Source organism: Gadus chalcogrammus, chromosome 23 (assembly GCF_026213295.1).
Source record: "Gadus chalcogrammus isolate NIFS_2021 chromosome 23, NIFS_Gcha_1.0, whole genome shotgun sequence".
Lineage (NCBI taxonomy): Eukaryota > Metazoa > Chordata > Actinopteri > Gadiformes > Gadidae > Gadus > Gadus chalcogrammus.
The window spans coordinates 3,664,695-3,680,161 of NC_079434.1; the positions used below are offsets into that span (position 1 = coordinate 3,664,695).

General features: G+C 43.5%; 1 protein-coding gene across 1 annotated transcript in view; it reads left to right on the forward strand.

The window, feature by feature from the left end:
- Window positions 1-15,467, forward strand: part of ntng1a (netrin g1a) — a 102,510-nt gene that overhangs the window by 41,741 nt on the left and 45,302 nt on the right. The window contains exon 3 of the mRNA XM_056584754.1: window positions 7,572-8,215. Within this exon, the coding sequence (XP_056440729.1) occupies window positions 7,572-8,215 (644 nt within the window). The remainder of the gene's footprint in view (window positions 1-7,571; window positions 8,216-15,467) is intronic.

The following is a 15,467-nucleotide window of genomic DNA, read 5'->3' on the forward strand; positions in this document are numbered from 1 at the left end:
GTCATTTGTTCCGGTCTGTAACAAAATAATATAATGATCAATTAAAAGAGATATATAATCTCTTTACCAAGTGTGATAGTCAGAACAACAATTATTGATTTGTCCAAATGTGTTGAGTACATTTGATATAGAACAGATTTAGATTTTACAGTTTTGCCTAAGAATGTTAAGACCCTTCATTATGGCATACAAAAACATCCCACAATGCCTACTGACGCCTACTACTGCAAGCCCTCAGCAGAAACAGCTGCCGTAGTATCGTGTAACTGGGGAGGAGGGGCTGATCTTGTTTACCGCCACATTATATCCAACGGAATAGAAGATGTCTCCCCTCAAGTAGTTAGTAAGGCTCATGAACCTGAATGGCCCATTGAGAATTCAACACCAAAGGAGGGAGATTTAAATGACATCACGCCTCATAAACTATAATGGACCCAGACACACATACACACATGATAGTTAACCACTACATTGCCTCTGAAGGCCATTCGATTAGCATTTGTGTGCGTCTGTGTGCCTGTGTATGTGTTGGACAAACGCTGTGATTTGCTCAGTAATTTCTACTATTCAAAAGGAAAGTACCAAACAAACTGGAGGACCTGGGTGAGCAAGTGAGTGAGTGAGTGTGTGTGTGTGTGTGTGTGTGTGTGTGTGTGTGTGTGTGTGTGTGTGTGTGTGTGTGTGTGTGTGTGTGTGTGTGTGTGTGTGTGTGTGTGTGTGTGTGTGTGGTTTGCTTGTCTGTGTGTGTCTGTGTGCGTGCATGTGTGTTTGTGTGTGTGTCTGTGTGCGTCTGTGTGTGTGTGTGCGTGTGTGTGTGTGCATGCGTGTGTGTGTTAGATCTGCACTGAAGGGTTCATGACCTCAATCCCCCTTCCACATTCCGATCCGTTTGAAAATATGAGCATAATCCTGCAGGGAGTGGATCTGGCCTTCCTAGTCGGAGAGAGAGTGAGGGACAGAAAGAGAGAGAGACAAAGAGGAAGAGAGACAGATGGATAGAGGGTAGTTAGCACGACTGGGCGGATGCTGCGATGCACAGACAAATTAAAAGGAGAAAAAGCAAGGGGATTTGAGAAGGAAAAAAGGTAGATAATCACAAGGAGAGCCACAGAGGGAAGGCGAGGGAGAGAGGGATGGATTACATACGTGGGGAGGTGGATGGAGGAGGGGTTGGTGGGTTGGGTTTCACAGAACACAAGGGGACATTAATGCGGCAGGCATGGCATTAACCCTACAAAGCCCCAAAACACCCATTACTACCATTATCTCCACACACGCACGCGCACACACACGCACACACACACGCGCACACACACACACACACACACACACACCCACACACACACACACACACACACACACACACACACACACACACACACACACACACACACACACCAACACACGCACACACACACACAAACACCCACAAACAAACAGAGAAAAGAGAATGGTGAAACCAGGGCGCCCAGCAGTGGAGATTATTCTTCTGAGGAAGATAAGATGACCTGGTGAGGGGCGAGGGGGTAGAGAGAGAGGGAAAGAAGAGAGAGAGAGAGCGAGCAAGATAGAGAGACGGACAGAGAGAAAGAGAGTGAGAAGGTATGGGGTGGGGGGGAATTGGGTTTTGCATCGGCACTGAATACAGTATCCAGTAACCTGGATTATTGTGTGTTGTTTGGCTGCACACACACACACACACACACACACACACACACACACACACACACACACACACACACACACACACACACACACACACACACACACACACACACACACACACATCTTCACCCAGACTCACATGCACAAACACACATACACACACATACAATCACAAACTTACACCTGCACATAAACACTCAAACGCAAACACATACATTATTTAAATGTATTGTGTCGTCTGGGGCTCGATCTCGATTTTAGCGTCAAACGATCACAAAACTATTATTATTATTTTATTTTTTTATAAAATGTTTTAAAGAATTAAGTGCAGAACAGCTGGATACATGTCTGTACATTATTTTAGATTTTAACATTCTCTTTTCGACCATTTTGTGTATTTTTAAGGCGAAATTTCAAAGTTCTCAGTTACAAAGTGTTTTTGAGAGAGACATGCTGAATAAATACGTCATGTTTTCAAACTCAAAAATAATCTTTTGAATAATCATTATTTCAATATTGACCAATATAATCGTGTCGTCTAATTATAGCCTTTATTCAGATATTTTCAGAATTTATGTATACAGAATACAGAGAAATCACAGAATATATGCAACACTCAAAAGAAGTACACCCCACCCCCGTGCACACACAAACAGAAATAAAGAAAAGGAGATGGCACTTTGTGACAAGAGCCTATGAAAGGATGGAAAATGAATGTCTTTACACTCATGTCCCCCATAGTTCCCTCAAAGCCTGAAGTGAAATTGAAGCAGTTATCTGTTATCCTGCCTCCCCCTAACCCCTTCAACACATATAAAGGGAGCCGGTTGAAATGGAGCGGAAAGTGAATACAAAAAGACAGAAGTGGAAGATCCATGAAGCAGAGAACAAGACTGACCGAGAGATATAGAGAAGAGATGGAGATAAACAGAGAGAGAGAGAGATAAGGGGGAGACTGTGGAAGAGGGAGTTATAGGGAGGGAAAGGAAAGAGGTATAGAGGGCCAGGGTATCTTGTGTCTGTCTGGTCAGATCCAGAGACTTAGTATCACTTATTTTTCTATTACTTTTTCATCTGAGGGGATTTTACAGCCACACCTGAAAAAATAGTAACACGTAGGCTGAGAGGACAATTTAATCTTTTTTCTCATTAAGATTTCCTGGTGTGTAGCATCAGGGATGTGTTTACTGTTCGACTCCAGCATTATCTCTCTCTCTCTCTCTCTCTCTCTCTCTCTCTCTCTCTCTCTCTCTCTCTCTCTCTCTCTCTCTCTCTCTCTCTCTCTCTCTCTCTCTCTCTGTTCCTTTTTCTCTCTTTCTGTATCTCCGTTATATCTTTCTCACCTTATATTGCTCTCTTCCTCACCATATCTCTCTTTCTCTGTTCAGTATCTCCATGTTTCCCTCTTTCCATTAAAATATCAGGTGTAGAAAAATGTGCATTTTGCAAACTAGAAATAATAGCAGAAATGTCTATAATCAGCTAGTCTGAATGGAGGACAATGGAGCCCATCTTAGAGTGGATTCTGAACATTTTAAACTGACTGACAACACTAATCAGTTGTAAAGATCTGGGGGGGAAGCGGAATGGCGGAGACGATTTTTTTGCTTTAAAATTATAAAGTGACCATGTCGAAGATTTCCATGTTAATAAATTAATTTAAGTCACTTACTATCACCAAACGAACACACTGATGGGATTGAGCCTTTGGCCCTCTGATGAAAACCCTTACATTTGCAGTATCGATGTAACGCAATTACAGCACAAAATAATTACAGCATTTCGTCAATGGTGTTGCCAAATAGAACGAACCGGAAACCCTTTTTGTTAAACAACAAAAAGGGTTTGCTTGTTGTTTTTTATTTATTGATTGACCTACACTCAACACAATATTTTTCTTGGAGAGCTAGTCTGAAGTGTATGTTTCGTAAAGAATAATTAGCTAAATAAAAGCTGCAATGTTCCCTCCTGCATCATCACACTTTTATTTTTGCATAATTAACTACAGGATTGTCATTTTCCTTAACAAAGACAAAATGAACACAATATGCAACCAGGGCAAGCATGAACACAAATAGTTTGGCTTAACAATGCTCCATTATGATGAGACTTCCTTGTGGCTCTCTCTATCTCTCTATATAACCCTAAACGGCTGATCACTGCTCGACTTAAGCTCTCACCATAATCTACTCCCTTCTTACATGTCTTGAAGAGACATGGGGTTGCATAAGAAGGTACAATAAGAAGGAGGAGAGCATAGTGAGGAGGAGGCAGGAAGCAGGAGATGGCCGTGAGGAGGAGGAGTTATGAAAGAGGAGGCAGAGATTAGGAGGTGTCAGGGCAGAGGAGGCAGAGAGGGTGGAGAAGCTGGGGTCGGTCGGGGACGGATGGACTATAGGTGGATGCAATCTGCCAGCTGGGTTCCCAGCACCCAGACATCTGTCACACAAAGCAGATCACTGTGATTGGTGGAGGGAGGGGGAGGGGGGATCTATATGGCCGACCTGTCACTGACCAGTTAAATTTATACGACCCCCCCCCCATCCAGTGTCTCGTCCTCCATCAGAGCTAACGTTATTCCCAGGCCGACCTGTCAGCCCCCCGGTCATACCTTAGTTTAAAACGCTAGCCTACAGGCTTATAGCAATGAGTCATGGTGCTATTTCTTTCTTTATTTCTATCTCTATTATCACAATATGTTTGCTCAATTTAATATAATAATGTTAATACAAATATTAGAATATTAATTAAAATGGTATGTTTTAGTCCATGTTTTGATCATGTTTTCTTTTTGTCGCTACAACAAAACCTATGGAGACATTGGTAGAATGTGTAGGATGGGTAAAAAACTGATTACATATATATTTTCTTTTTTTTATTTCCTTTTATTTCGTAGGGAACTCTTGAAAATGTGTTGTATAGGGTTAAAAGATGAACGGATAGGATCTTTTATTTAAACATATAATTATCCATATACACTATAAAACCTACTAAATTGGGTTTTTCTTTTGAAAAAGCCCACTAATCGCTCACTAATCGGATGCAGACTCTAGTTAGTCTCATTTATTTAACTTTAAATTGCTGGTTAGTGCTTGTTTGTCTCCATCAGATATACAACTATGTCTATAATGGGAACATTGCCCTGAATATAAGAACGATGTTCTCATTATTACCCATTCGATAACTGGACACACACATTATCGCAGTACTCTACCATGTTTCAAAATACTTCAAAATACCTTGTGTATTTATTTTTGTGTGGGTAGGGGTCTGGTTGTTTTATTTGACGGCCCGTCCTACATTTACATTTACATTGAGTGGATTTAGCCGTCGCTTTTATCCAAAGCCACATTCACATGCCAACAGCAGAGTCAACCACGCAGGGCAACAGCCAGCTAGTCAGGAGCAGTGAGGGTGAGGCGTAACTGCTCATTTTGTATCCATTAATTGGCTAACAGAGACAGAGAGTAAACCAGACTAAAGGAGTTTTGATTTGCAGACAATGCAAATCAAAAAATCTTTCTGACTGGCAAGACTTATTAATGATCCTCATGAATATGGTATGTGATTTGGCAAGCATAGGAGAAGATGTTAAGGAAAGAATTTGAACCTGCATTTTGTCGAAGTGTTTATGGGTGTGTCGTGTGTGTGTTCCAGTATGTCAGTGTGTGCGTGTGTTTTTGTGTGTGTCTGTCTATGTGTGTCTTTTTGTGTGTGTCTGTGTGAATATATGTGTGTGTGTGTGTGTGTGTGTGTGTGTGTGAGAGGGGTTGTATCACCAACCTTCAGGCCAACTTTGACTTCCAAAAAAAAAGAGCTGTTTTTGCTGGCTGGCCGGAGGGATCAATCAGGATACATCTTTGTCTGATAACCAAGACACACTGCTAGCACAGGAAGTGTGTGTGTGTGTGTGTGTGTGTGTGTGTGTGTGTGTGTGTGTGTGTGTGTGTGTGTGTGTGTGTGTGTGTGTGTGTGTGTGTGTGTGTGTGTGTGTGTGTGTGTGTGTGTGTGTGTGTGTGTCTGTCTGTCTGTGTGTGTGTGTGTGTGTGTGTGTGTGTGTGTGTGTGTGTGTGTGTGTGTGTGTGTGTGTGTGTGTGTGTGTGTGTGTGTGTGTGTGTGTGTGTGTGTGTGTGTGTAAAGCACAGATTTTATGAACAACAAAATCAGAAGTGAAGGACCACATATTATGTCTATCACACTTCCGAGACAGAGTCCTCCAATGTAAAAAAACTAGACAAAAAAATGAACACTTTCCAAATCAGGCGTTATCTATACACTGCAGTCTGCCCTCCATGTTTCCAGTCAAATTAATATTTTATCGCCTTCCCATCTACTGGGTACAATATAACCACCAGGAATAGCCATCCACACATCTGTCTCCAGCCACATGAATGCACCAGATGCTGTCCTGCTAATGGCGAGCTAAGCCCATGCCACAATAGGGCCCCTGAACCCCAGGTGGAGACCTCCGCTGCCAGTCGGTCCAGCCAAGTGCCAGCCCACTTTGTCACTCTATTTTGCTGGTAGCAATACAGTCCCGTGCTGACACTCTAGCCTAGGCAGATGAATAAATGGTGTGCTCATAGTCACACAGCTTGACAGAGGCTCTGATTTTGTTGCCACATTGCTTTGGAGGATGAAACAGAAAAAGAAAATAAAACACAGAACTCTATTAGCACCAGACAGTTTTTTTTGTACTAATGACTTTAAAAAAAATATATGTTTTACTCCGACTTTCTCAATCTCTTGTCTGCCATCACTTTTATGTTACATATACAGTTCTGCCCTGCCTTTCTCCAAAACAAAAACCCAGGCATGCAGAGACACGCAAACCCTTTCACACTCTCACACACACACACACACACACACACACACACACACACACACACACACACACACACACACACACACACACACACACACACACACACACACACACACACACACACACACACACACACACACACACACACACACAGGGTGACATCTATCTAATCAAGTTGCGGATTATCTTGTCCTGATAGATTGGAGCTTGTAGCACTTGAAAGGCGCTCCTGGGAGCAGGATGAGGTCCCCAGAGAGCCGGGGGTGAACAGCACCTGCTAATCATTTTTAACAAAACAGCCCTGTGCTTTGGGCTGCGGGGGACAAGAACCTTTTAAAAATTACTTTTCCACTTTAGCAGAAGAATAAAAAAAACTGTTGCATGTGAACTTTACTGCGGTGGAGCGGATTTCTTCGATGCTAATGGAGCGTTTTAACGTTAGCCCTTTTCTAGCCGTTACGGACAATAAAAGCACTTCACAGTTAATGTCACTAATTTTCCATAACACACACATACAATAGCCTCGTGAGACCATTCTCTCAGTTAACATTATGGTTCTTGGTGCCATTGAATGCCTTTTCCAAAAGAGAAACGATAAGACCAATCAGCGTTCAGGGGCGTGACTTTCACTTCATGAAGAACAAGGAACCCTACAATCTGCAGAATAATGCAAAAAAAACATAAATGGGGCAACCAAGGAAAGTGTACCAGTCTACGGAGCAATCAAGGAGAACCGGTCTCCATCGGCATTGAGATACATTGCTTAGTGCCGTAACTCCGACCATACAGCTACTTAATTATTCACCCAGTGCCAGAATGACCTTCAGTTTATGCATATCATGATGAGTCTTAAGAGGTCCTCAGCCTCCCTCTCAATCCTGCTGGCCATTACACATACGTGCAGCAGACTTGCCGTTTCCAGTATAGATGAGCATGGCAGGTTGTTTGGATTCATGCACCTCCAAATCCATAAAATATGCATATTCCAACAGATGGTTTGTGGAGTAGCTTTTTGATTGTCATTATGTGATGCTATACATAATTCTTAATTGATTCCTATTTATTTCCTGTCTGTCCTTAGGAGAACCCATACATGTGTAACAACGAGTGCGACGCGACCACAGAGGAACTGGCCCATCCTCCGGGGCTGATGTTTGACTTTGAGGGTCGCAACCCCACCACCTTCTGGCAGTCCTCGTCCTGGAAGAAGCACCCCAAGCCGCTGCTGGTCAACATCACGCTGTCCTGGAACAAGACCATCGAGCTGACCGAGGACATCATCCTCACCTTCGAGTCGGGCCGGCCCGAGCAGATGGTGCTGGAGAAGTCTCTGGACTACGGCCGCACCTGGACGCCCTACCAGTTCTACGCCACCGACTGCCTCGACGCCTTCACCATGGAGCCCAAGACGGTGCAGGACCTCACCCAGCACACGCTGCTGGACATCATCTGCACCGAGGACTACTCCCGCGGCTACGTGTGGAAGAACGACAAGACGGTGCGCTTCGAGATCAAGGACCGCTTCGCGCTGTTCGCCGGGCCCCGCCTCCACAACATGGCGTCGCTGTACGGCCAGCTGGACACCACGAAGAACCTGAGGGACTTCTTCACCATCACCGACCTGAGGGTACGCCTGCTGCGGCCCGCCACCGGCGCCACCATGGTGGACGAGAACAACCTGTCCAGATATTTCTACGCCATATCCGACATCAAAGTCCAGGGCCGGTAAGTGCCTTTAAAAAGTTCCTCACACGTCGTTTTAATGTAGGAATCTCCTGAATCTCCTTGGGTGGAAAAACGCGTTCTTAGGTCTCAGAGAACAATTGTAGATACCCGATGACAAAATGACACACATGCATCTTTACCGCTCTTTTTAATTAGGCAGGCCGTTTATCCCAAAGTGCAGAGGTCAACAGTTGTCGAGATGACTTTAATGAAGTGGAGTGGCTCAGGGCTTGCTGAAGCACTCAGTTTAAGGACATCAAATCACTCAGATGTCTGTTGGCCCATGGACGACTTTAAAGGTAGAGGATCAGCTGTTGGGTCAGTGCGGATTCTAATTAGTGTTTAATGTACGGCGGCCCTGTACGGCGGCCCAGGAGAATGTAAAGAATGCAAAAAAGAAGTCAAATATTTAGACAAAGTATCAACAAAGTGTCTTTCATATATTTGCACAAAATGTTTGTTTGTGCTTAATAACCCAATAATTAGGTAACTATAATTGTTTTTTTTCAACCCCATTCCTTCATAATAATGCTTTACTGCAATTACATGTATACATTTTTTTATATGTTTAAGATCCTCTCAGGCACATAACATATAATCATACACACGATAAATCATTGTGGAATATCTGGTAGATATCAACATCATCTTATTCAACCACAGAGGGAGCTGACAAAAGACTGCATGAGCTGACCAAGGCGTCCATGGGCCATCCATCCTGTTAAAGGGTGGCTGGGGCTTGGGGTCCGGAACAGCTTCTGTCCGCTATAGCCCAGCTCCCACCTCCAAACGGCCCATACATGGCTCTGTGTCTGTGCCACTGGTTGTGTCTCACCCTGGCGTCCCCGACTGGAGGATAGCTTACACTGTTTACCAAAGGTAACGTACAGTTCAGTTCATAATGAGGTACACGCTGAGGGCCCGCTATTCTTCTATCTCCTCTCGGCCGCGCTGTCCCTCATCCGTAGCCAATCACAGCACAGGCCTGCCTTGTCTCTCCTTTTGAGTTGGGTTTGTCTCGAAGAAACGTAAGCTTCTTAACTCTCCCCACTTCATCCTTGACACAGGCAGGGCCGTCCCTGCTCTGGGAGTGTTGCTGAATGTGACATGTTTCTATGCACTTGGTTCCGGATTGCATGAATGAATGGGGGGGGGGGGGGGGGGGGGGATAGAGAATGGAGGTGGTGATGAGGGGGTTTAGGGGGGCCTACAAGAGCTCTCAGATTTGGCCGTTCATATTCAAGACGTTGTGAAAAACAAAAAGCCCGAAACAAAGTCGACGCCAGAAGTAGGTCAGCGCAGGAATCAACAGAGTGGGATTGGAGGAGGAAGAAGATTGTACGGTTTTTGCAGGAGTAGACCCTTTTTCTTCTTCTTCTCTCATTTCAACATGCGGTGTAGCTGTGGCCAAGCCTAGAGTGGGTGTGTCATGCGTAGCCAATCTATTACTGCCTGATTAGGACGAGGGGCTCGAACCCAAAGGCACCAGAGGGAGAAGGGATCGATGTTAGGAATTAAAAATCCAACCGAGCATGAAGCTACGCGAAGGGGGTTGAATAATGCACAATGCCCAGCGACTCAAAGTGAATTTGTCGCCCTTGCCATTTTATTGTGTCAGCAGTGCTAAATGTGTCGCAGGATGAGAGAAAGTGGAAAACTAAGCGAGAGAGTTGTGAGGCTTTTCCAATTATCTGCTGCCTGCCTGGCATAATGGGTCCCCCTGTCTCTCCTTTACATGCTTTACAGTAACCCTGGCCTTCAGTTCTGCCCTCTCTCTGTCTCTCTCCATGTATTTGTTCCTTTCTCTCTCTATTTTCTCTCCTCTACCCCTCCTTCTCTTTCCCTTCCACTGTAGTGATCAATACTGTGTAATTAAAGCCAGCGATAGCAGTTTCAGGATTCGAAAAAAAAAAAGCGCTTCTCTATCTCTATCTAACTCCATCTCACTCTCTCTCCCCCTCTCCGCACTCTCCATTTGCTTCTCTGATTCCCACTCGGTGTCTCCATCTCCGCTGCCCAGAGGAGCCTGTGCCTCTGATGGGGCACTGAGTCCCTCTCCTGAATTATAAATGGAGAGACACAACCTCTGTCCTCTTCCCCTTCCAGGACTCTGGGGATAAACAAGGAAGGCGTCATGCTCACCACTCACCAACACCACCACCACAAGAATAAGCCAAGACACCTTACCCAGCTGCTCAGCAGATATCTCTGCATGGAATGCTCACTGTCTGTCTCTGTATATACAGAGACAGATGCTGCCAGAGATCAGAATCAGACCGCCTATACAATTGGGAAGAGTACTGGGAAAGGTCTGTGTGTTTGAGTGTGAGAGAGAGAGAGAGAAAGAGAGAGACAGTGAGAGTGTGTGAGAGTGTGTGTACGCTTGCGTTCGTCAGTGTGCTCCATGCGCATGGTTTTGATAAGCAATATGGCATTGTGCAATAGGTGTGTTATACATTATAAATTACTTCCACTAAATTGATAGTTTTTCACAACATATTTGTTCATTTTTTTTCCTCATTTTTTTTCCTACATTCTTCAGCCGGGTAGTTTTCATTTGCATCCAATCAGGTGGTAGATGTTTTGTCATACCTGTGAACACTGGTAATATTTTGTTCTCTGTCCTCAATATTTTGAAATAGTATGTGTCAACTCTGTACCATAAATGAAACGTGCTACTCGTTCACACCTTATTTGCCTTCAGCCATCGGATGAATTAATATGGAAGAACAATTTAGTATTTTATTTATTTTTTTGTTTTGTGCCCACGGGAGGAGTAATTAAATTTACAGGAGCAGAAATCTGCCTCAGGGAACTATCAGGGAAGGTCAGAAACTACCTTGAGGGTTCACACACATACACTCTCATACCCATACACTCATACACTCACGCAACCACACACACACACACACACACACACACACACACACACACACACACACACACACACACACACACACACACACACACACACACACACACACACACGCTTCTGCTACAGTGGTCGAGGAAGGGCAGTGAGGTTGTTTACCTGAAGCAGCAGATTAGTTGTTAGTCGTCACCAAAGCACCTTTGGGCCCTCACGGAAAGCTGTGCGTTCAGCGTTTAGCCAAAATGACACGTGGCAAATATCACCACTCAGCAACAAAAAACTTTGATGCCGAATTAAGAAGGGCTGTAGGCAAATCTTGGTCAACCAAATATACAAACAAGTGATTGGTGAATGGGGAATAGATGCTACATAAAGACTCTAGAATAACTTCAATCAGCCACAGTGCCTTGTACTCTACCTGCTAGCCTAAATATCACGTGAGTGCTGCTTGGAGACGGCCGGTGGGTTTCAGATCCACTGCTGGTCCGAGTCTGATTCGGTTACAGCAGAGCTTTATATATAAAGCGGTTCGGACAGGATGAGCCACAACATGTTGGGCAGCATTGCCTAGTACAACACACATTGGAAGATTTGATTTGAGTTTTCTTTTCGGTGTTTAATATAATGGGTCCCAATGGATAGTGCTGTGATTCGTCTTTCAAGTGTTAAACACGAAAGTTGACAGAGGATCACAGACATGAACATGAAAAAACTAAAAGCAGAAGCCTTACGATTTTAGATGATATACCTAAATACTTTTACTTAATTTTCACTTTTAATTAATTTACTATTTTTTACCGTCGTCTTTAACCAAATCCTACCAACGACTTCTATGGTTTCAATTTGTTTAGAGCGGAATAACGACTCTGCTCCATTTGACCTCCTGTCTAACAAGTATTATAGTCTATTAAACCATATACTTTTTAGAAATGAAGCTACTTAGCCCTCAGTATAATTGTAAATCATACTAAATGTTATTTTTAACAGAATATAACAGTCTGCATATCTCCCTCTGTCTCCGACAAAGAATGGATTCAGGAGTGTTTTTTCCTTAGGAAACTTAACACCAGCGATTTTCCGACCAATGAGTATTTGGTCGAACAACTGCATATCGATCTACCAATAGACCAACCGACCAGAACTTGACAGCCCCAGCATTAAGGCCTGATAAGGTTTCCCTGGTTTTCCAGTAGAGGTATCATAATAGGCTTAGGGTTAGCAGAACAATCGTCGCAGATATGACGTTTTACAAACTATGATTTCGTATCGGAACTCGGCTCCGATAGTGACCGATGGCTGCGGCGCCTCCACTGGTCACGTGTAATCCGCCAAATCGACGTTCAATCTATGTTCTGTTACAAAGATGTAATCCGTTACAAAGATGAAATCACACTTCAGGTGTGACAAAAAAGCTGTTTCATTAAAAACGGCGTATGCGAAGGCAGCATATGTTTCTGCCGAAGAAAAGCACTTCACAAACTCAGATGGATTTCACGGTAATCACGGGGTAATTCAGTTTGTAAAGAGCAAGTGAACCCGCTGTTTCAGCTGGAATCTGAACACCATGAGATTAAAAAATAATAATTTGGGCTGAGAGTTCTAGCAAGGCCTTTCATTCCTGTGGTTATGACCCACGTCAACTTTGTGATAAAAGTATTTATTAGTCATTTGTGTTTATTTATTTAGATAATAATTATTTTGACTCAGATGTTCAGTTTGACATTTCCTTCATTTCCGACAGTGTCAAATGTTTTTTACCCATCTGCTTTTTTCCTGCTCCAAACTATCGTTAAAAAACACTATCGGTCGACCTCTTTCCTAGTTTGGACAAATTAAGATGATGGTTTTAATGAGAAACCCTGCTGAAACTGTATGGATGAAACTACTGTAATATAAAGTTAAGAAAATTACGGTTCATTGCCAAGAAAGAGAAGCATTGATAAATTATCTTTGAACGCAATCTAAATAGTATGTAATGATCATTGTTTGTACTACTTCTGTGTACTCTGTTTTTCTTCAACGTGCTGCAAAAGCTTTAAAATGCATAAATCTTCACTGTTTTGAGGGAACATGTATATTAATGATATGCACTGACGCCCTTTCCCTTTTTTCTACATTACATTGCAAACTTGCTCACACCTAGTCCTGTTTCTTCTCACCATGCGCTGCTGACATAGTTTCACTTGGTCAATGTGAATAGCTTAATTTTTGTATCAGTACTTTATTCAGCACTTCTCCTATATAGTTGATTCTATCCTGTTAGCTCCATAACACAACGGTAAAATTAGAAAAAGTGCAGCTTTATTTTGTTTTGGTTTACCAAGCCGTATTGGGTTGTGACGAGCACTGCGTCTGCGAGTGCGGCAGTCTCGGCCTAATTGCCGTGAAGCACAGTGGATGGTGCCTTTGCATACAGTTGTTTCCGCCACAGATCAGCAATTTGGTGAGTGATGTTTCTATCGGATAACCTCGAGAGGGAGAGCCAAACAATGAGTCAATCTGCTCTTTCCTTTTTTTATATCTCTTTGACTCCTCCCCCCTTGTGTCTGACTTGCTCTTAAGGCCAGCCGCTAGTGGACAGATAATCCATTTGTGCTAATGCCATGTTTCTTCCTGCCCACTTCCCAACTTGAATAAGTCATTCCACTTGTCACCCCTCCTTAGTCTCTGCGGTGTGTGTGTGTGTGTGTGTGTGTGTGTGTGTGTGTGTGTGTGTGTGTGTGTGTGTGTGTGTGTGTGTGTGTGTGTGTGTGTGTGTGTGTGTGTGTGTGTGTGTGTGTGTGTGTGTGTGGGTGTGTGTGTGTGTGTGGGTGTGTGTGGGTGTATGCATGCCTGTGTGGTTTTGTCTGTGTGTGTGTGTGTGTGTGTGTGTGTGTGTGTGTGTGTGTGTGTGTGTGTGTGTGTGTGTGTGTGTGTGTGTGTGTGTTTGTGTGTGTGTGTGTGTGTGTGTGTGTGTGTATGCATGTGTGTATGGTTTTGTCTGTGTGTGTGTGTGTGTGTGTGTGTGTGTGTGTGTGTGTGTGTGTGTGTGTGTGTGTGTGTGTGTGTGTGTGTGTGTGTATGTGTTATTTCTCCATGGAATGGCTATTGTGGTCTCATCATTGGGGATGGTTATGTTGCCCTCTGCAAATGTTATCCAATCATCTCAGCATCGCTCCTTTGTTATTGGATGACTTGGCTCAGTGTAAATTATTGAGGTGAGGTAATAGACTTTATAATAGACACCCCTTGCACTCCTAAGCCCTTAAGCCCATTTCATCTTCAGTTTCACCGACACACCAAAATCTCAGGGACTCACAGTTTTTCCCTATACGTCTCCTTCTGATGGGCTGAATTTAAATACAAGGGTAATGGTGTGTTCCAGATGCCTCGTACACCACTCGTACGAGTTGCAAAGTGGGAAATCTCCCAGCTTTTTGCGAGATTGGCACCTTGGGAAGGGACCTTGGGAAGGGGAGGGCTGCGGCCTTGGAAAGGGGCGGGAGTATAGATTTTATTATATTAATTAGAGAATAGTTCCAAAGCTGCCATAAAGCTGTTCATATAACTAGGTGAATGTCAGTTTGACAAAGCATATTTATGTCTGGTGCTTTGATAACTTTGATAAGCCAATGTGTTTCAGGGATATTTTACTGAGCCTCTCATCTTTCAAGTATTGAAATTTAAATTATGATTTTAAAATCTGTTTGGATTTTGAAATATGTTCTGCTATTGTTTGTATTGTATTGTATTTCATTGTGGGAACATAATGAGGGTGTTTTTTATTTTCATTCTGATGGAAAAAATTCAGTTCCTCATATGATACAAGCTGGACTTCCTTTGTTTAGTTGTTTGTTGTATTCTTCCCTTACTAAAGACATATGATTACCAGGCTCAATGTGGTCGACCCGACGGCCACCAGGAGCACACGTGTATTCTGAACACACTCTGTTTCCTGTCTTTTCATCTCATTTTTACACACCGGTTAGAAGATTTCCTTTAGCAGGCCAGCGGGTCCCCCGCTGGGATCAATTGGCCAGTGTCTGACTTTCGGCTGCAACTCAGACACCACAAATCAGTCTGCCTCTGTCTACCTCTCCCTATCTCTACCTCTCCCTGTCTCTACCTGTCTCTACCTCTCTCTGTCTCTACCTCCCGCTAACTCTCTCTGTCCCTACATCTCTCTTTCTCTACCTCACTCTACCTAACTTTACCTAACTCTTTCTCTACCTCTCTCATTCTCTACCTCACTCTACCTCACTCCTTCCCCAACTCACTCTGCACACCAGATGGTCTGGCTTAGAATCAAAACTTTTAAATCTTTCTTTGAAACTGTATTCTCTTCAGAGCAATCTGGTCAATTCCGGTGCGACATAGCAAACAAATGCAGTGACTCAGCCC